The sequence below is a fragment of the Littorina saxatilis genome, linkage group LG8 (genome assembly GCF_037325665.1).
Source record: "Littorina saxatilis isolate snail1 linkage group LG8, US_GU_Lsax_2.0, whole genome shotgun sequence".
NCBI classification, from domain to species: Eukaryota; Metazoa; Mollusca; class Gastropoda; order Littorinimorpha; family Littorinidae; genus Littorina; species Littorina saxatilis.
The window spans coordinates 71,118,519-71,138,835 of NC_090252.1; the positions used below are offsets into that span (position 1 = coordinate 71,118,519).

A 20,317-nucleotide genomic window follows, 5' to 3' on the forward strand; every position below is an offset into this window, starting at 1 on the left:
ACGAGTTCTTTCCCTTGTGCTCCCAGCCAGGTGCGCGGAAGCAAGTTTTGATGGTTCTGCTGGCTTGGTCAGTGCATAGATGTGTATTGACAGGATCGCCAACTCGTTGCGCGCGCTCAGCAAGTAGCGGAAAGCGGAAAAGACGATTTTGACAGTAACTTTACTTCCGGTGCAGTCTTTCAACACATGGAGAAGAAGGAGAATTTCGAAGGGGAGGTGGAGTTTGTGGCTGAGGTATGTGAAAAGCAAACAAACCAATACAAAAAGATCATTGCTGATGATTGAAATGAGTCATGTGAATCAACAATAAAGATTCATTGTGGACGGCACGTCATTATTTTTGTTTTTAACACTTGAAACGCGAGAGCATCTGACACACTGGTAAATCCGAAGCTGTGCACGCAAGCTGATCAGCAGATCGTTTTTCTGCAGAATTCTCGCTCACATCGGCCACTATTTTAGCTCAGCGAACCGACTGATTTGACAAATTTGTAACAGAACAATTTCTGAATGTTAGAAATTCGGCTGTAGATTTATAGATACCCTTTCTATTCCATGGTTGTTGTTTTTTCAGGGGGAAAGTATACCGACATCTCAATCGCTGAAAAGATGACAGCATCACCACAAAAGAAACTGCAAGAATTGCCAAAAGTAAGTAAAAATATTGACAGATCTATGTAAAAGACTATGAAAATTTAGAACTGGAACAACAGATATTCAAGAAATAACCGATAAGTGATATATTATAACTGAACCATTGATTGATTTGAATACTACATCATGCATGGAAGTTAAAAATGGTGCAGGAACTGGTCAGATCAACACATCAAAAAGATCAGTGCAATATATTTGTTTTCTCTCCCCTCTAGCATAATTCTGTTTTGATATATATGCTTGATGTCTTCTGTTGTTTTTAAATTCATTGTCACTTCTAAATTGCATGCTTTATTGCAGAACGCTTGTTCTTTCTGCCTTTCACCGGAGTTCAGAGAGCTTGTCGACCTATTCTCCACCAAATCGTTCAACTTCAAACGTCTATCAACTGCCATTAATTAGCTATCATCCAGCTATTTGTATGGACAGTTAGACTTATTTCTCTAGAAATTTAGTTTTACTAAGGGTTTATTGTTCTGCTTTTTTTCAGACATACCGTCCCGCACCAGAATTGCCAGAGGTTGTTGCAACTACAACTTTGAAGAACTGTGTCGTGATGTACAGCAGCTTCCCGAGTCGTGGTGCCTCGCGAAGAACGAGGTGAACCAGGTGGTTAAGGTTGTTGTGCTGGAGCCTGGAGGCCAGCTTGGTTAAGGTTTGACTTTGACTCAGCATTTTCAGTGATTTTTCTACGCAGCTGATGGTGTTTGGATTTAAAGTGTAAAGGAAAAAGTCCCCCCCGAAGCAGCGTGCTGCAGTTTAGACTGGCTTGGTGACAGTGTTGAAGTGAGTGACAAGTAACATTTTCAGTAAATCGCTTTGTGTTACAATTATTCAACACCAATTCTGAGCCAAGAGAATGATTTTTTTTTTTCATTTGGAATGTTGTGTTTTATAGGTTAGGTGTGGAAATTTGGATTTGACTGTAAAGCTCTTTAGCAGAGAATGTAAATAAACTTGACCAAGAAATTATTGCGACAAATTTCAAACTCCCAAATTAAAGCATTGATTAATTCCCGTTAATTAATTAATTAAATTAAATGTCACAAGAATTTATGCTTTAATTTGGGTGCAACATGTTGAAACTTTGTTTGAGAATGTATCTACTTCATTGATTAAATATATGCATGTGTATAAATAGGAATCTTTCTTGTGTCAAATTGTGTGAATTGAGACTGAGTGAGATAGTGAATGTTGGTACATTACAGGGCCGGACTAAGCAAAGAGGAGGGGGGGCGGGGGGGTTGCCAATGGTAGTCCAGGGGGATGTTCCTCTGCCCCTTGTGGGGGTCAGGGGGCGACGCCCCCTTAAGCTGAAGGGTAGGTCATATTCTGAGATAGGAAAATGGTCGCTCCTTGCATGAAACGGCATAAAATAAACAATAATACATTTTTTGTAAATAAGTGAGGTACATGTTTAGGTTGGGGAGGGGGGTTGCGCAACCCCCATAACCCCCCCCCCCCCCCCGCCCGGTAGCCCTAGTCCGGCCCTGCATTAATTGTCACTGTATGGTGTGTGTGTGTGTCACTGTGACCAAAGATACATATGCTCTATTTGAGTTCATACAACTTCCAATTCCATTCAAACGTTAACAAAGTGTTGCTTTCTTTCTTTCTTTCTTTATTTGGTGTTTAACGTCGTTTTCAACCATTCAAGGTTATAACAAAGTGTTGCTGGTATGCGACTGAACATGTTCTATTAGGAAAGCAAAGCAAATTCCAGTGTACATAGTGGTCAACATAAAAACAATCAGACGCATCGATGCAAGACATTTATCAAGTGGCTGACAATTGATTTTGAAATGAAAACTGTTTGCATAATATCTCGCTGTCAAAATTATATCTTGAACAAGTACACAAAGGAATTAGGTTTGAACCATAGCAAAATGAATATGTTTCAAATTTTCATGTTGCAGACTTAAATTTACATGGACTCATGAAAATACAGAACAGGCACTCAACAAGCCATGTGATACAATACTGAACCAAATACTGAAATAGGAAGAGAAGTACATTTTAACGACAGCAGATTTTAACACCAAAAATCGACACCTAAGACAACAATCAAGAAGTTCAAATTCAATGTACATGCACTTGATCAGATAGGATAGTTTGTACTGCATGAAGAAAGATCATACACAACACACTACAGAGATCCTTCCTGATTGTTCTCAACATTGTATGTTTTCAGCTTTTTCCTCAAACTCCTTTCTTTCCATGTGCATTTCATTTTGTCCAACATTGTATGTTTTCAGCTTTTTCCTCAGTCTTTTCTTTCCATGTACATTTCATTTTGTCCATCATTGTCTTCAGTTTGTGGTGGAGTCTTATTTAAAAAAAAACAGAACATTTTGCAAAGTGTCTTCTTGAACAGCTTGTGAAAGATCAAATGAATACAAAGTGTCATAAAAACACACCGGAACAGCATCACTGTTCCTGCATGGTTCAATAAAGTCATCTGCTTTTGCCTGTGTGTTGATGCACAGGTTTCACAGAAAATATGTTCCATGGACATCAAATCACCAAAGGGAAGTAATCGCTCTTTATGCATACGACATGTGTAATAGATTAAGCGAGAGTTGTACGGAACCTTTTCTCCTGGCACGAGAGGATGAAAGTCGCTTGTATATTTCAATGCTTGTTATTCTCTCAGGTGCCAGGAGAAAAGGTTTTGTACAACTCTCGCTTACTCTATTACACAGTCATGTCGTATGAATAAAGAGCAATTACTTCCCTTTGGTTATTTGATATCATCAACGCTTTGCCTCATTCTGTTTAAGATTTCTGCTTTGTGTTGCATGGACAGACACATCTGCAATACATTGGGCTTGACAAAGGTCAGTTTGCCCTTGTTCAGCATGCTTTTCATGTCAGGGGTGGTTTCACTCTCTTCACTGTAGAATTCAGGTGCGCAAGTCAGGGCTTCCAAACACTGCAATTTCTCATCTCTGTACGCACTCTTTTGGAGACACCAAACTCTCTGTTTTAGCTTTTTGGCAACACATACTCCAACATACTTTGCATTGTACTCTTCATCCTCTTTGATTTCTAATGCACTTACTGGTTCCCTAGTTTTTCTTCATAGGCCTTTAAGACACCAACAGTATAAACATGTGAAGGCAATCCAGGCTGAAACTGTAGGGGATACTGTCAACTCAGTAATGCCTGAATGCTGGGTTGAAAAAGCAGAGTAGTACCTGGCCCACGCCTTCTCCTTGGCAGCATTCCCAACCTTGCCTCAGGGAACTAGGCAGTCATGAAGAAGCAGAAGTTTCTCTTCCAGATCTGCACCTAAAACACAGAAAATAAAATATTATAATTAAAACAACACACAAATATAGCAGAAATCAACCCAAGAGTGAAACTGAAGATGTAGATGCATGCACACAATCAAAACCAACAACACACGACAACAACCCAAAACTACACTTTACATGAATGGATGTGAACATATTAAATTTTGTATTCCATTTGTCGTTATAGAACGTGTTGACAAACCACTTTCATGAATCCTTATCATGTCTTACAACTATGACATGTGCTATTAATGATCCTAAAAAACACATGAAATATTGTAGTGGCAGGCATGTACCTAAAATATTTGTAAACAGTAGCCTCTCTGTGCAACGAAGCAGTATTTTTGCTCGAAAACTATGAATGAAAGTGATCTTTCAGGTACTGGGACTTTGCAAGCTGATTTTTTTTATACCGCCTTACTCAAAAACTTACTTTTCAATTACTGAATTGGTCGACAAGCCCTCTGAGCTCCGGTGAAAGGCAGTTGTCATTCTTGATAGATGCACAAGCGTTCTGCAATAAAGCATGCAATTTAGAAGTGACAATGAATTTAAAAACAACAGAAGACATCAAGCATATATCAAAACAGAATTATGCTGGAGGGGAAAGAAAACAAATATATTGCACTAATCTTTTTGATGTGTTGATCTGACTTGAGTTCCTGCACCATTTTTAACTTCCATGCATGATGTACATTCAAATCAATCAATGGTTCAGTTATAATATATCACTTATCGGTTATTTCTTGAATATCTGTTGTTCCAGTTCTAAATTTTCATAGTCTTTTACATAGATCTGTCAATATTTTTACTTACTTTTGGCAATTCTTGCAGTTTCTTTTGTGGTGATGCTGTCATCTTTTCAGCGATTGAGATGTCGGTACTTTCCCCCTGAAAAAACAACAACCATGGAATAGAAAGGGTATCTATAAATCTACAGCCGAATTTCTAACATTCAGAAATTGTTCTGCTGCAAATTTGTCGGTTCGCTGAGCTAAAATAGTGGCCGATGTGAGCGAGAATTCTGCAGAAAAACGATCTGCTGATCAGCTTGCGTGCACAGCTTCGGATTTACCAGTGTGTCAGATGCTCTCACGTTTCAAGTGTTAAAAACAAAAATAATGACGTGCCGTCCACAATGAATCTTTATTGTTGATTCACATGACTCATTTCAATCATCAGCAATGATCTTTTTGTATTGGTTTGTTTGCTTTTCACATACCTCAGCCACAAACTCCACCGCCCCTTCGAAATTCTCCTTCTTCTCCATGTGTTGAAAGACTGCACCGGAAGTAAAGTTACTGTCAAAACCTCTCGCAGCCGCAGACGGGAGTTCGAAACAGGGCCAGCGTTGGCGCGCGCGCAGAGTTGGCGATCCTGTCAAGGGATATCTATGGTCAGTTTCAGCTAATTTCTTGAAGTTTGCGCTTGTCCTGTTCTGTGTGATTTTTGACTCTTTGGTACTGCTTGTGAATTAGATCGAGATGCACCCAAATGCTTTAGATCTAGCGGTTTGGAATGACAACTGCAGCAGTGCATACAAATAGAAGGAAATAGTAGTGTGTGTTGTGGAGGGGGTGACTTGTAAGCTTGTGTTGTGAAACATCCAGTGTTCTGTAAGTGTAAGGAATAAATCGCATGCCACACCACTAACAAGAAACTGTCTAAAACAAACGGGTATTGATAATGTCAAAGTCGAGTTTTTTTTCTCAAGAAGTCTACCACTGATGTAACGAGGAAAAATACGGACAAAATCTAAATTGAATTTAGTAAAACTAATATCCGGAAACATTCTTTTTCTAACAGAGTTGCACCATCATGGAACACACACTGTCTGATGTTGTTACTTTAAAAAATCGGCTGGACATACAAAAACTTATGACTGAGTCATTTTATTTGTACTAGTACGATAATTGATATATTGAGTAAATACGACTTTGAGCATGTTAATATGATTGACCTGCAACAAATTTGATAATGAGATGGGACGCGAAGTGAGGCTTATGGATACCAATCCAGTCCCTAACCACTACTACTACTACTACTAAAAACGAATTTTACTTTCGCAAATGGCTATGGTTGAACTTATGCGTTCCAAATTCAGGCCTCGCAATCCAGTGGCCTTAGTCGGGGGGATATATTTTCACTAGTTTCCAAAACTGGAGTGCACAAGAACTGACTTGTGACCATACAAAACTCTTTTAAAAGCACTGTAAGACAAACAAGAGTAAACCATAGACCTAGGTCCCTGAGTAAACATTGTGCACGAGCACGCGTTTCCCACACACCCCTCACTAGTGATTGGCCCTCCAATGTTTGTCCGACACACCCCTCACTAGTGATTGGTGTAATATACGTGTTGTTGGTCGTCCACAGATTCACATACGTATATCAAAGACAAGACCGTTCAGTTTCATGTCTGCTGTTTATTCCGTGCTACTGCCGTCGTGCCGCACTACATCAATCCCTGACGTCATCCAAGCGTCTTTTTAGGCTAAACTATCAAATCGTCTTATTAGACTAATCTAGTACAAAGTCATGGATACGACATCCCTCCCTTTCTGGAAAATAAGCTCCCTTCTGCTTATTAAAATTATATTACATTTATTTCTGACTTTTAATTTCAGGTTAAAATAATATGCCATGGTAACCCTATAAATTTACTTTTACTTTAAAATTAACCCATGTACACTTTTCTCTTCTTTTTTCCTTGAACATTTTTCTCTTTAAACTGACAGCGACGTACCATATGCATTGAACATGAAGCATGCCTAAAACCTTAAGACATGTGAACTTCAGCATGCACAACCACAACATTCAATGAACAAAGATAAAGGAAATAATCTCAACATACATGATTCTAAATAATTCTAAATCTTGTTTAGACTATCTGCCGTGAACTAAAACACGTGCTAAATTATGACTGTTTGTTGTTGTTTTGGTTGTCCTTATAGAGGTTGAAAACAATGATTGTAATTTGTATCTTGTCTTTTCAAAATATTCATTCATGAAACACAGTGGTAGCATACATGTACCTTGCCAAGATTGTGAGTCTTTGAAATGTTTCTTCTATAAGTTTATAACACTGTTGAACGTTAGAATAGAGAAACGTAAGAGAAACAAGACCTTTCCTTCTAGGATACAAGAACCACACTCTGAACATAGCAAACGAATGACTGGATCTTGAATGCACAAACTAAAATTTAAACACATCACGAATTGAGAACAAAATAATAACTCTTGGAGACGACTGCGATACCCTTAAGCACTGGGTATGGCACACTTGTGACTTTGAAAACTTGCCAGACACGGGCACCAAGCTTTCACGAGTGAACATTACTTGAAAACTTGCCAGACACGGGCACCAAGCTTTCACGAGTGAACATTACTTCACTTTATCTTCACCACATAATCTTCTAGCTTCTTGGGCGCAGCCCTGATCCTGGTGGGCCTTGCTGGAATTTTGTCCGGAGGTTTTTCTTCTTCGCCCAGAGTTTTGTCCGAAGATTTTTCTTCTTCACCCAGAGTTTTGTCGGAAGGTTTTTCTTCTTCATCCAGAGTTTTGTCATCATCGCGTTCCTGGTATTTCTTTACGAACGAAGAATTGCGGCTGTACACAGCGCCGCTTGGGGTTTGAACGGTGACCTTGCTCCCTGCTTTCTCGATGACCTCACATGGCTCTGGATGGAACGGTGTGTCAAATTTCCCTGTAGCCTCCTGGCGCAACAACACAGTGTCGCCCAGATTGACGTCGCTTGCTTTGGCGTTCCTCTTGTCATCTGCATACATCTTTGAGAGCCCTTTCTTTTCGGCGTCTCGATCCCGAACATCCTGGTCGCAGTCAGTGAAGAGTTTCAGCTGCGGCAGCTTTGTGCGTATTTGACGATTGAAGAGAAGCTCCGCTGGGCTGCGTCCCGTTGACGGATGTGGAGTTGCTCGATACGCAGCAATGTACTTCAGGACTTCATCTTGCCAGTGTTTCTTCTCTGCTTGAGCAATCTTCATCCTCTTCACCAGCGACTGATTTTGGCGTTCGACTTCTCCGTTTGCCTGCGGCCATCTTGGTGTTACTCTGATGTGCTCAGCACCAATGTCTCTCATATACTCTGCAAACGTCTCTGATATGAATTGTGGGCCATTGTCAGAGTGGATGGTGAGGGGTAAGCCATGTCTTGCGAAGATGGTTTTCAGCGCGTCCACGGTCTTTTCCGATGTCGTGGACTTCATGATCGCCACTTCGTAGTATCGACTGTAGTAATCGATCACGACCAATACAGAGTGCCCCGAAGGTAGTGGTCCTAAGAAATCAATCGCGATGTCCTCCCAAGGCCCCGACGGTAACTTGCTGCTTCTCACCGGCTCTGGTGGATTGGGTCGGCTGACCAGTTGACATCCGTGACATGATTTGCAGTATTTCTCGGCTGCTTTCTCCATTCCGGGCCACCACACCTTCGTACGTAGATTCTGTTTGGTCCCAACGATACCCAAATGACCCTCATGAGCTAAGGCTAGGATTCTCGGCCTCAACTTCTTTGGGACGATGATGCGGGATCCCCTCAGCACAAGGTTCCCTGCAGTGCACAGCTCAGGACTCACTGCGACATACAGCTTGTCACAGTTTTCCCAGCGTCCAGTCTCTAAACACTGTCTCACCGCCTGCAGTTCGTCGTCTTCACTCGCTGCCTGGTCGATCTCCTCGGCTGTCACAGCGTTCGGTGTGGCGCTTGAGGCGATGAAGTGAACGTGGGCCTCCGCTTCCTCGGCGAGGACGGAGGGCGACGTTGTGGAAGACTGCAGGAGCCTGGAGAGGGAGTCCGCGACGTTCTCCTTCCCCGGGATGTAGATGACATTGTATGTGTAGGCCTGCAGACGGAGGACCCACCGTTCAATGCGAGCGCTTGGCTTCGAGCGGGGTCCGTAGATGATCTGCAGAGGTTTATGATCTGTGAGGAGGTCGAAGGACAGCCCGTAGATGTAAGGGTGAAACTTCTCACATGCCCAGACGATGGCAAGCGCCTCCTTCTCTGTCTGGGAGTATCTCCTCTCGACGTCGGTCAGACATCGACTGGCGTAGCTGATGACTCGGGGACCACCGGTCTGCTTCTGCACCAGAATGCCAGCAACCCCGAATGGCGATGCGTCGGTGATGACCTGTGTCTTCGCCTTTGGGTCGTAGTACCCGAGAGTGTGTGCACTGGCCAGAGCGTCCTTCAACGATTCGAAGGCTGCTTGCTGTTCTGGGCCAAACACAAATGGCTGGTTCTTCCGCGTCAACTTCCGCAGTGGCTCGGTCAGAGTCGCGAAGTTGGGAATGAAACGTGCACAGAAGTTTACGAGACCTAAGAAGCTTCTGACTTCGCTGACGGTTTCCGGTTCTCGTGCGTTTCTCACCGCCTCGACCTTGGCGATGGCAGGGTTGATGCCCTTTGACGTCAGTTGATGTCCCATGAAATCTATCTCAGATTTTCTCAGTTTGCACTTATCAACGTTCAGCGTCAGACCTGCATCTTGTAGCCGTTGTAGCGCTTGACGAAGTCTCTCGTCGTGTTGTTTCGCGTCGGGCGCGTGTATGATGATGTCGTCCGAGAGGTTCGCGACACCCGGAATGCCTTGTACCACCCGCTGAATTTCGTGTTGGTAGATTTCAGAGGCAGCGTTGATACCCATCACCAAGCGTTTGTACCGGTACAGACCGCAGTGCGTCACAAACGTGGTAATGTCTCTGGAATCAGGGTGTAACTCACACTGGTGGTACCCCAATTTTAAGTCCAACTTTGAAAACACTCTGCTCTCAGCCATGTCCTGTAGAAGCTCATCGACGGTGGGGATTGGATGACGCTCGCGCATGACAGCTTCATTCACGCGACGCATATCTACCGTCAGGCGAATGTCATTGTTCGGTTTAGGCACAATCACAATCGGGCTCACCCATGGTGTGGGTTTCTCGACAGCCTCGATGATGTCCTTGTCGACCAATTCACGAATTTTGGCTTCTACCTTCTCTCTGAGACCAAACGGTGTTCGTCGCACTGGCTGAGCGACGGGTTTAACGTTCGGGTCTACTTCCAACTTTACTTGGCGGTCTTTCAGCTTTCCAAACCCTTTGAAGAGTGGTCCGAATTCCTTGACGATTTCTTCTTTGAATTCATCCCTCTCACTGGTTACAGCTGACACACTTTGTACGTCCAGTCCGATTTTCAGAACTTTCAGAGTTGTTGCTGTGTCCCTACTTAGCAACGCTTCACCTTTCTCTCTGATGACGATGAATTCTGCTGTAGTCTGGTTTGCACCTGCCTGTATCTCAGCTGTGAAACTGCCGATAGTATGGAGAGGTGATTTCGATGTGTACGTGAACAGTTTTTTCTCACACTTTCTTGTGGTACACTTGATCTTCTTCTCCTTCATCTTCGTCCACAGTTTCTCGTCAATGATGTTGGTATCACTACCAGAGTCGATAATGACGTCCGTTTGTACACCGCCAATTGTCACGCTTATCAGATTGTTCTTCTGCCTACTTGACGTCATGAACACGTAATTATGTTCATCACCGTCTGCGTCACTTTCACTGGTGTCAGTTTCCGCCTCTAACTGTCGCACTCTTGGCTTGTTGCGGAATTTTGTCTTTCGCTTGTTGTGAGGTCTGCTGTCTCTCTTTCCATCGCCACCCTCTTTCTTTCTGGATCTACATTTTGTGGCGTAGTGGTCAGCACCGTTACAGTTGTGACAAGTTTTCCCTCTTGCTGGGCACTGGGGACTTTTGCCATAGTGGTCATGTGATCCACACCGGTAACATTCACCTTTCTGTTGAGCTTTGTGTGTATTTCCACGATCTTGCACAGCATGCACCTGTGACGCTTCTTGCTTCATTTGTGCAATCTGCTGTGATACCGTCTCTTGCAAAGCAGCCTCAGTGAGAATTTGGGCGATTGTCAAGGTTTCTCCTTTCTCCAACAACTTTCTCCTGAGTTTATCAGACGTGCAGTGTTCAATAACTTGGTCTCTGATCTGAATGTCATTGTCGGCAAACTCACACCCTACAGTAGCCTCCCTGAGTCTAATCACGTATTTGCTTATCGACTCGTCCTTTCCCTGGTGTATTTGCCGGAATTTGTGACGTAGGAAGATCGGATTGGTTTTCGTTTTGAAGTGCTTGTTGAGAGCATCAACTGCTTTTTCGTATTCTTTAGCAGTACCGGCATCGGGAAGTTGTTTGAAAATTGTTCTTACCTCCCTGCCTGCCGTGTATAGTAGTAATGCACGGCGCTGTTGTTTTGTGGAATCTTCTGTCATGTCAAACAGTCCAATGGAGTCGGCGTAGGCTTCGAATTCTTCGATCCACGTGGTCCATTTCAGTGACACTTGTTGAGCATCTCCTGTCGCCTCAAAGGCATTTGGAGCCTGTACGCCATGATTTATACTCGTCGCCATTGTAATATACGTGTTGTTGGTCGTCCACAGATTCACATACGTATATCAAAGACAAGACCGTTCAGTTTCATGTCTGCTGTTTATTCCGTGCTACTGCCGTCGTGCCGCACTACATCAATCCCTGACGTCATCCAAGCGTCTTTTTAGGCTAAACTATCAAATCGTCTTATTAGACTAATCTAGTACAAAGTCATGGATACGACAATTGGCCCCTCCAATGTGTTTCCCACACACCCCTCACTAGTGATTGGCCCCTCCAATGTTTGTCTGAAGAAATGCAAGGGTATTCACTCTTTCGCAACCTACAAACCAGACAGTTATTCCAGAAAATGTTCTATTAGGTATAGGTATAGGGACAAACTCATTGAACGAGATAGGCCTCGCGGCCTTTATACGTCCCATCATTAGTTCAATAACGTATAGATCATACATTGGTCTGTATTGCATGGACAATTTGTAACTTGTGTGACAATGGTCACTCATCGTACTCATACAAACTTGATTTCATAAATATTTCTGTGTCCAGTTGGTTCTTGAATCTGTTGAGGTTAGTAGCCGTTTTAGTTTTGTGAGACAGTGAGTTCCAAACTGGTGCAACTCTATTGCTAAATAGTAAATGTAAACTTTCGCACGTTTGTTTTTGCAAACTGTATGTAGGCCTACAATTTATCAATATTATTTCTTGTTTTATCACACACGCTTTCAGCAAAAAAATATGAGCTGTCAATATCGTCCAGTTGGTTTAAAGTCTTATAAGTCTGAATCAGATCTCCTCTGGTTCTTCTGTGTTTGAGGGATGGTAGATTTATTAATTCAATAAAGAAAACAAATTATTTGCAGTACAGTCAAACTTGTCTGCAACAACCATCCAAGGAGCCGACCAAAAAATTGATTATAAATAAAGTGGCTGGAGGGGAAAGGTGAATTATTAATGACGTTTTATCTATAATGTACACACAGAAACAAAAATTGCATGATGCGGGGGATCCTTCGGGGTGTTGGGCAGATGGTTGTTACGGAGAGCTTATTGATGGGGCAGATTGCATTGTTTACATTGTTATTGAGGTTGTAGAGATAGAATATGATGTATTCTGTATTATTGATTGTGTAACAGATCATGTAACATCACTGTGAAGCTAATACACAATAGACTTTCTGTGCAGGTTAGGTTCACATTTAAAAACATGTAGTAGTAGTAGTACGAGTAGTAGTAGCTTTGGGACTGGCGTATAATCACCTTAATTAAGGCCTCGCGGCCCATAAGTTGTCCCATTCTTTGGTTGCGTACAAGTTGGAGTTTTATTTCCTCACGCGTCAAAGTCGAAGAATTTTTCTAAAGCAAATAAAAAAACAAGTCTGTTTACGGTATCCCGACCGACCCTATTTTTTCGCGGGACCCTAGACTTTTTTTTTTTTTGGCATTTGGGGGAGAAAAAAAAGTCTTTGTTTTTTGGCATTATAACATAAAAATATGGGGTTTTTTGAGAAAATTTTTTTTTTTAAAATACCCACCTATCGACCCAATTTTTTTGCCTATGTTACTGTAAACAGACTTTTTTTTTTTTTGCCTAATAATTTTGTGGACTTGTCCCGGTTATTTTGTTTAAACTGTTAGTTCTTGGTTCAAATTTGAACATATCTGGAACTTAATGTGCATGTATGAATTTTTGCCAAACACTGAGTTTGTTTCTTTATTTGACTTCAGGCAGACGACAGCAGGCAGGCTGGGGACTTCAGGCAGATGACGGCAGGCAGGCTGGGGACTTCAGACAGATGACAGCAGGCAGGCTGGGGACTTCAGACAGATGACAGCAGGCAGGCTGGGGACTTCAGACAGATGACAGCAGGCAGGCTGGGGACTTCAGACAGATGACAGCAGGCAGGCCGGGTGAACCAAGTACACGCACAGCCTCTTCAGTGTACTCAAAACGCCTTCTGTTTGCCACTGGCCGCCGAAACATCTCGCAGTAAACCTTTACTGGCTTTAGCCTCATTTGGATTGGATGGAGGACCTGGGGTTTTCACATTCGGGTAATCTTTTTTTCTCCCTATTTTACCTGATCATATGATTCTCAATCCTCAATTTTGGCAATGGTGATAGATCTGTGGAAACATGGTAAAACCGTCGTCTGCTTCACATGTGGCCATGCTTTGAGGCCTCCGCCGCCTCTTCAAAATAATTCCCCTCACCGTCTCAGACCTGGCCAGGCATTTACATGGGATAAGAGCGTCCCTCCACTTGGTCACATACCATAAACAAACACCCTGACTGCTTGCTCTGGGGAGTTTGAATTTTTGATGATTTAATTTCCTAAATTAATTCTTTAAAAAAAATATTTAAAAAATATCACTGTGCACATCGAGCACCTAGGATGTTTAATGTTTGGTATGTTACCAAGTGGAGGGATGGTATGTTGCTAAGTGGAGGGATGGTATGTTACCAAGTGGAGGGATGATCTTATTCCGTGTAACAGCCTGGCCAGATGTGAGACGGTGTCGTACAGGAACTGGTTTCACAAGGCAGAGTGGGCCTTTGATTAAAACTTCACTTTATAGTGTCGGTTAGACTTCAGTCTCTTTCTTACAGATAAGATATTCTGGAAGACTAGTGACATTTGCTGTGTGAGTCTCTAGTCAGGTGTTAAGTGCCAAAATATTCGTCTGAAGCATGCCTGCTTTTCATGATAAGATTCCCTCCAATTTAAAACCTGATTTTCTAACATTTTTGGAGGTCGTAAAAGGATGTAGCTGTAGCATGTTTTTTTGTTTTTTTTCTGTGCATTATTTGTTTTGTGATGTAGAAACCAGAAAAGTGGATGCATTTATTTATTGGTCTCTGGTCTTAAATTGTTTTTAGAATAAAAGCAGATGGCGTCACAAGCAGATGGCGTCACAAGACTCTGAATGCAGGTGAGGAGTTACCTCCCTTGGTGTTCATCCTGAATTGATCATCCATCACACAGCTTGCAGAACAAAACCCAGGCTTCCAGACGACAACATTTCTTCACATGATGGAGGAGGGGGGCAAGAGCAAGCCGTACAAGTGTGACCGCTGCGAGCTGACATTCTGCCTCGACACGTCCAAGTTCGCTCACATGACCATCGAGCACAAGGACCCGCCGCCCCACACGTGCACCGTGTGCGACACCGCTTTTTTCAGCGCCAGTATCTTCGGCCACCACCTGTATCAGCACTGCCTGGACAACGGCGAACCGGACTCCATCCGCTGCTGTTTGTGTTCCCTCCAGTACCCCAGCGAGCACGGCCTGCGTATTCACCTGTGTCAGCACACAGGCGCCAAGCTGCCGTCGAAGCCCACCAAGTGCAAGTACATGTCGAGAAGCAAGCTGTATTCGTGCGACTACTGCCGCATTACATTCCTAGGGCGTTCTCGATTGCGGGAACACCTAAAGACGCACAAGATGAACAAACCCAACGTGTGTGGAAAATGTCAGCAGACGTTTGAAAACAAGTTTCACCTGGTGCAGCACTTGCGGGGACACAACTGTCAGAGTTCGCCCCAGGGTTCCGTGGACAAACAGTTTTCTCAAATTTCGTTTGGCGCATCAGTCTCAAAGTCAGAGGGCATAGGAGAATAAGTGTGTTCACTGTGCTATGTGTGTCCACTGTGCTGTGTGTGTCCACTGTGCTGTGTGTCCACTGTGCTGTGTGTGTTCACTGTGCTATGTGTGTCCACTGTGCTATGTGTGTCCACTGTGCTATGTGTGTCCACTGTGCTGTGTGTGTTCACTGTGCTATGTGTGTCCACTGTGCTATGTGTGTTCACTGTGCTATGTGTGTTCACTGTGCTGTGTGTGTCCACTGTGCTATGTGTGTTCACTGTGCTATGTGTGTTCACTGTGCTATGTGTGTCCACTGTGCTATGTGTGTCCACTGTGCTGTGTGTGTCCACTGTGCTGTGTGTTCACTGTGCTATGTGTGTTCACTGTGCTATGTGTGTTCACTGTGCTATGTGTGTCCACTGTGCTGTGTGTGTTCACTGTGCTATGTGTGTTCACTGTGCTATGTGTGTCCACTGTGCTATGTGTGTTCACTGTGCTGTGTGTGTTCACTGTGCTATGTGTGTTCACTGTGCTATGTGTGTCCACTGTGCTATGTGTGTCCACTGTGCTGTGTGTGTTCACTGTGCTATGTGTGTCCACTGTGCTATGTGTGTCCACTGTGCTATGTGTGTTCACTGTGCTATGTGTGTTCACTGTGCTATGTGTGTCCACTGTGCTGTGTGTGTCCACTGTGCTGTGTGTGTTCACTGTGCTATGTGTGTCCACTGTGCTGTGTGTGTCCACTGTGCTGTGTGTGTTCACTGTGCTATGTGTGTCCACTGTGCTGTGTGTGTCCACTGTTCTGTGTGTGTTCACTGTGCTATGTGTGTCCACTGTGCTATGTGTGTTCACTGTGCTATGTGTGTTCACTGTGCTATGTGTGTCCACTGTGCTGTGTGTGTCCACTGTGCTGTGTGTGTCCACTGTGCTGTGTGTGTCCACTGTGCTGTGTGTGTCCACTGTGCTATGTGTGTCCACTGTGCTATGTGTGTCCACTGTGCTATGTGTGTTCACTGTGCTGTGTGTCCACTGTGCTATGTGTGTCCACTGTGCTATGTGTGTCCACTGTGCTATGTGTGTCCACTGTGCTGTGTGTGTCCACTGTGCTATGTGTGTCCACTGTGCTATGTGTGTCCACTGTGCTGTGTGTTCACTGTGCTATGTGTGTCCACTGTGCTATGTGTGTCCACTGTGCTGTGTGTTCACTGTGCTATGTGTGTCCACTGTGCTATGTGTGTCCACTGTGCTGTGTGTGTCCACTGTGCTATGTGTGTTCACTGTGCTATGTGTGTTCACTGTGCTATGTGTGTCCACTGTGCTGTGTGTGTTCACTGTGCTATGTGTGTCCACTGTGCTGTGTGTGTCCACTGTGCTGTGTGTGTTCACTGTGCTATGTGTGTCCACTGTGCTATGTGTGTCCACTGTGCTGTGTGTTCACTGTGCTATGTGTGTTCACTGTGCTATGTGTGTTCACTGTGCTGTGTGTTCACTGTGCTATGTGTGTTCACTGTGCTATGTGTGTCCACTGTGCTATGTGTGTTCACTCAAATCACAGTAGCTGCTGTTTAGCGTGGCAGCCAGTCTATTACAAATACGTCAGTTTGCCGGTTATTTAAACCATGGGATTTGTTTCTCTACCTCATTGCCCTTGTCTTGTTCCATTCTTCGTGCTCTTGTCTTTTATTCGATCCTTCTTTTCTTACTTTTTCTTTCTAGTTGGAGTTTTTTTCTATTGAATTTTTCTTGTCTTTTTTTTTAATTCTGTCATTTACTTGGTTTTTGTCAAATTTGTTTAGTTTTGTTCAAAACTCTATCATGGATTTGTGTGTATGGGAAGCCCTTATTTACCCCACCCCTACCCTGCAGTGCAAAAGGGAAGAATCAAGTATAATGTATGTATAAGACTGAGACTGAGAGATGAGAGAGGCAGGAAGAGATGGATTGCTGGCCTAGACATGTATGTATTCGCATGTGTGTTATACAATGTAACACAAAATCTTTACAGCGGTGTACTGTGACTAAATCAGAGGAGCGCTTCTGACATGAAAACCAGTTCATCTTAAATGCTATCCCAACATTTGGCAATGAATTTATTTCCCAGCATCAGCTTTTCAAACTAATTCTTGTCAGTTTTAGTGTTGAATGTTGAACTCCCCAGCGTGAAGGATAAAGAACCCCAGCTCACAGTGTCAGTGACAATCTCAGAGTTGGGATGACACACACTCTTGCAGGGGAAAGAACTGTGTAGTGTCAAGGAAAACTTCAATGGTTTACAGTTTCCCATTTTTCGGATAATCTAGGGTGCAAGAGTGTGAACATAATATAGTGTCCCTGTGTCAATAATTATTTTTACCTTAATCTCCAAATGATTTTGTGGAAAAGCTGATTCACCTTATTTGAGTAAGTCTGCTAGTACTTTGTTTTATGAGACGCCTGCAGCGTGTTTATGGAGGCTGTCACCCCTGTTTCAGATAATGTGTTGGCCCAAGCCTTGCGAAAGTATTGTGGGGTCAGAGAGCGATTTGAGAGTGAGATGTGTTTGAATGTGTTTGTTTTTGTGTGGGATGTGCAAGGTGCATCATAAGGACTATGTGGGTATTTTTTTCGTGTTTCCATAACCCACCAAACTCCGACATGGATTACAGGATCTTTTCCGTGCACACTTGGGCTTGTGCTTGCGTGTACACACGAAGGGGTTAATTCACTAGCAGGTCTGGGAGATCGGAAAAATCTCCACTCTTAACCCACCAGGCGGCAGCGACCGGGATTCGAACTCACAACCTCCCGATTAGTAGGCCGACATCTTACCACCACGCCACTGCGCCCATCATAAGGACTAACCAACTTTCAGGACTTGTGTTGTAATTCCCAGGACATGTATGATGCGAACAGTGACTATCAAGGAATTGATTTGTGTGGGAGAGCGTTTATGTTGTGCGGGACTAAAATCTTCCATTGGGTGAGAGGTGTTGCAGGGATGTCGTTAGGTGTCGGACATCGGACATATAACGATGAAAATCCCCAAATGTCCGATTCACATTGCCGCATGTCGGTCAGATGTCCTAGCGTTTTAGCCTGAGCGTGGTCATTGTCTGATATGTATTCCATTCCTTCGGACAGCGCGATAATCGTTAATTTTCATTTCAAGATACAAATCTTCTAAAAGACCGAACGCTCTCGTGTTCAGCTGACACTGAAGTTGCCAGTGCCGCGTGCGGATCTTTTCTTTTGTCGGGAATTCCCGAACCGTTTGTGGTATGCGCCGTTTGGGTATAACCGTCTCGGTGCAGCGCACTGATCTAAAAATAGTGGATTATTTTTAGATCAGTGCATGCTACAAGAGTACGGAAGACAACTCCAACTGACTAAATTTGTCGTCTGCTTTTGTTTTCGATACGAGACGAAGCACTGAATTATGCTGCAGGAAAAAAACCTAAAGCCTGCAAAAGATCAGCATTAGATCAAACCGATCTGGATAAAAGTTGAAAAACAAAATGATCGGTTTGATCTAATGCTGATCTTTTGCAGGCTTTAGGGTTTTTTTTTCAACGGCATAATTCGGTGCTTCGTCTCGTATCGAAAACAAAAGCAGACGACAAATTTAGTCAGTTTGAGTTGTCTCCCGTACTCCTGTAGCATGCACCATAGATGTGTATCTATGCATGCACTGATCTAAAAATAATCCACTATTTTTAGATCAGTGCGCTGCACCAAGACGATTATACCCAAACGGCGCATACCGCAAACGGTTCACAAAAGAAAAGCTCCGCACGCGGCACTGGCAACTTCAGTGTCAGCTGAACACGAGAGCGTTCGGTCTTTTAGAAGATTTGTATCTTGAAATGAAAATTAACGAATATCGCGCTGTCCGAAGGAATGGAGTACATATCGGACAATGACCACGCTCAGGCTAAAACGATAGGACATCTGACCGACATGCGGCAATGTGAATCGGACATTTGAGGATTTTCATCGTTATATGTCCGATGTCCGACGCCTAACGACATCCCTGCTATATTATGTGTGTGTTCTACAGCGCGCTCGCGTGTGTGAGTGTGGGCGCATGACTTTGGAACAATTCCATGGAATGTGTTATAAGCTGTTTGGCGCAAATTCATAATGTCCTATTACACTTTCTAAAAGCGGTAAAATGTCCTATTGATGCTGAAGAACTCAGGACATTTGTCCTATAGGTATGAATCTGTAGCAACATCCCTGTGTTGTTATGCTGTAATGTTAGTTTAATTTCACGACTTGATTCAATAGCAAAATGTTTGAATCGTTCCTTTGCTTTGATGCCATGTGAATTGGTATGGGTGCATGTTGTCATCATCCCGAACGCTTGTGTGTGTGTGACAGTGCGTGCTCGAGTGTGTAAAAGTGTGTGTGTGACAGTGTTGTGTGTGCCTGAGTGTGTAAAAGTGTGTGTGACAGTGTGTGCCTGAGTGTATAAAAGTGTGTGTGACAGTGTGTCTGATAGTGTAAAAGTGTGTGTGACAGTGTGTGCCTGAGTGTATAAAAGTGTGTGTGACAGTGTGTCTGATAGTGTAAAAGTGTGTGTGACAGTGTGTGCCTGAGTGTATAAAAGTGTGTGTGACAGTGTGTGTCTGATAGTGTAAAAGACTGTGTGCCTGAGTGTGTAAACGTGTGTGTCTGAGTGTGTGTGACAGTGTGCATATGTAGTAACCCCATGTATGGAAGAGCCAGTACCAGGCCACTGTGGACTTACACAGGTATAGCCAGCAAACTGTAAAGCACCAACAAAAATATTGCCACTGGAGATAATCAAACCCCGACAGCTAGCATGGGGCAAGTGCTCTAACCACAATGCCACCCCAGATAGTAGCTCTGCGCTTCATTTAAAATGGCTAGCGGCGCTAAGCAATAAAGTTGTCGAACATGCTTCCTGTCATTTCTCTGAAGATACCATGGCAGTTGTAATGTTCTCTCTGATTAAGGGCATCGGTTCACCTATCATAAATCATCAATCTCTGTCCGAAACAAAAGATTGGCTGCGAAAATTTACATATTTGATTTAGACGACAGCTATCCTGACAAATTGTCCCTCCTCTGAGGGAGGTAATAACAGACTTCATTAAGACGATCATTTGTTGTTTTTCTTATACTCGCCCCCACACACAGGCATGCACACACACACGTACACACACACACTGACATGCACACACACACACACACTCTGGAATGCACACAAACAGACTTCCCCAGGCTTTGTGATTTGTCACACATTTTATATATTGCAACTCACAGGAACTCTTACAACTCTGAACAAGCATGCATGAGACAAGGAAACTAACATTTAAACAAATCCAGCAAAGGTTACAAACACTCCTCCCCAGTTTGACTGGCACTGGCAGT

General features: G+C 43.4%; 1 protein-coding gene and 1 long non-coding RNA gene across 3 annotated transcripts; one reads left to right on the forward strand and one right to left on the reverse strand.

Moving 5' to 3' along the window:
• Positions 1-13: 13 nt before the first annotated feature.
• LOC138974910 (gastrula zinc finger protein xFG20-1-like) lies at positions 14-15,078 on the forward strand. Of its 2 annotated transcripts, XM_070347629.1 has the most exons (4): positions 45-67; positions 12,219-12,298; positions 13,084-13,409; positions 14,236-15,078. In XM_070347629.1, exon 4 carries the CDS (start codon positions 14,387-14,389, stop codon positions 14,975-14,977), a length of 591 nt encoding a protein of 196 aa, XP_070203730.1. In that variant the 5' UTR covers positions 45-67; positions 12,219-12,298; positions 13,084-13,409; positions 14,236-14,386; the 3' UTR covers positions 14,978-15,078. The 2 variants fall into 2 exon arrangements, with proteins under 2 accessions (XP_070203729.1, XP_070203730.1); XM_070347628.1 differs by lacking the exon at positions 12,219-12,298 and having other exon boundaries at positions 14-67.
• LOC138974278 (uncharacterized) lies at positions 2,259-5,348 on the reverse strand. The gene is made up of 4 exons (XR_011458372.1): positions 5,173-5,348; positions 4,767-4,841; positions 4,384-4,464; positions 2,259-3,945 (listed from the first exon to the last, which is right to left on the reverse strand). It is a non-coding gene; the product is annotated as an uncharacterized lncRNA (long non-coding RNA).
• Positions 15,079-20,317: the final 5,239 nt, after the last annotated feature.

Excerpts from the sequence above, each read along its gene's own strand:
- LOC138974910 (XM_070347628.1), top strand. The coding sequence starts at position 14,387 with ATGATGGAGGAGGGGGGCAAGAGCAAGCCGTACAAGTGTGACCGCTGC.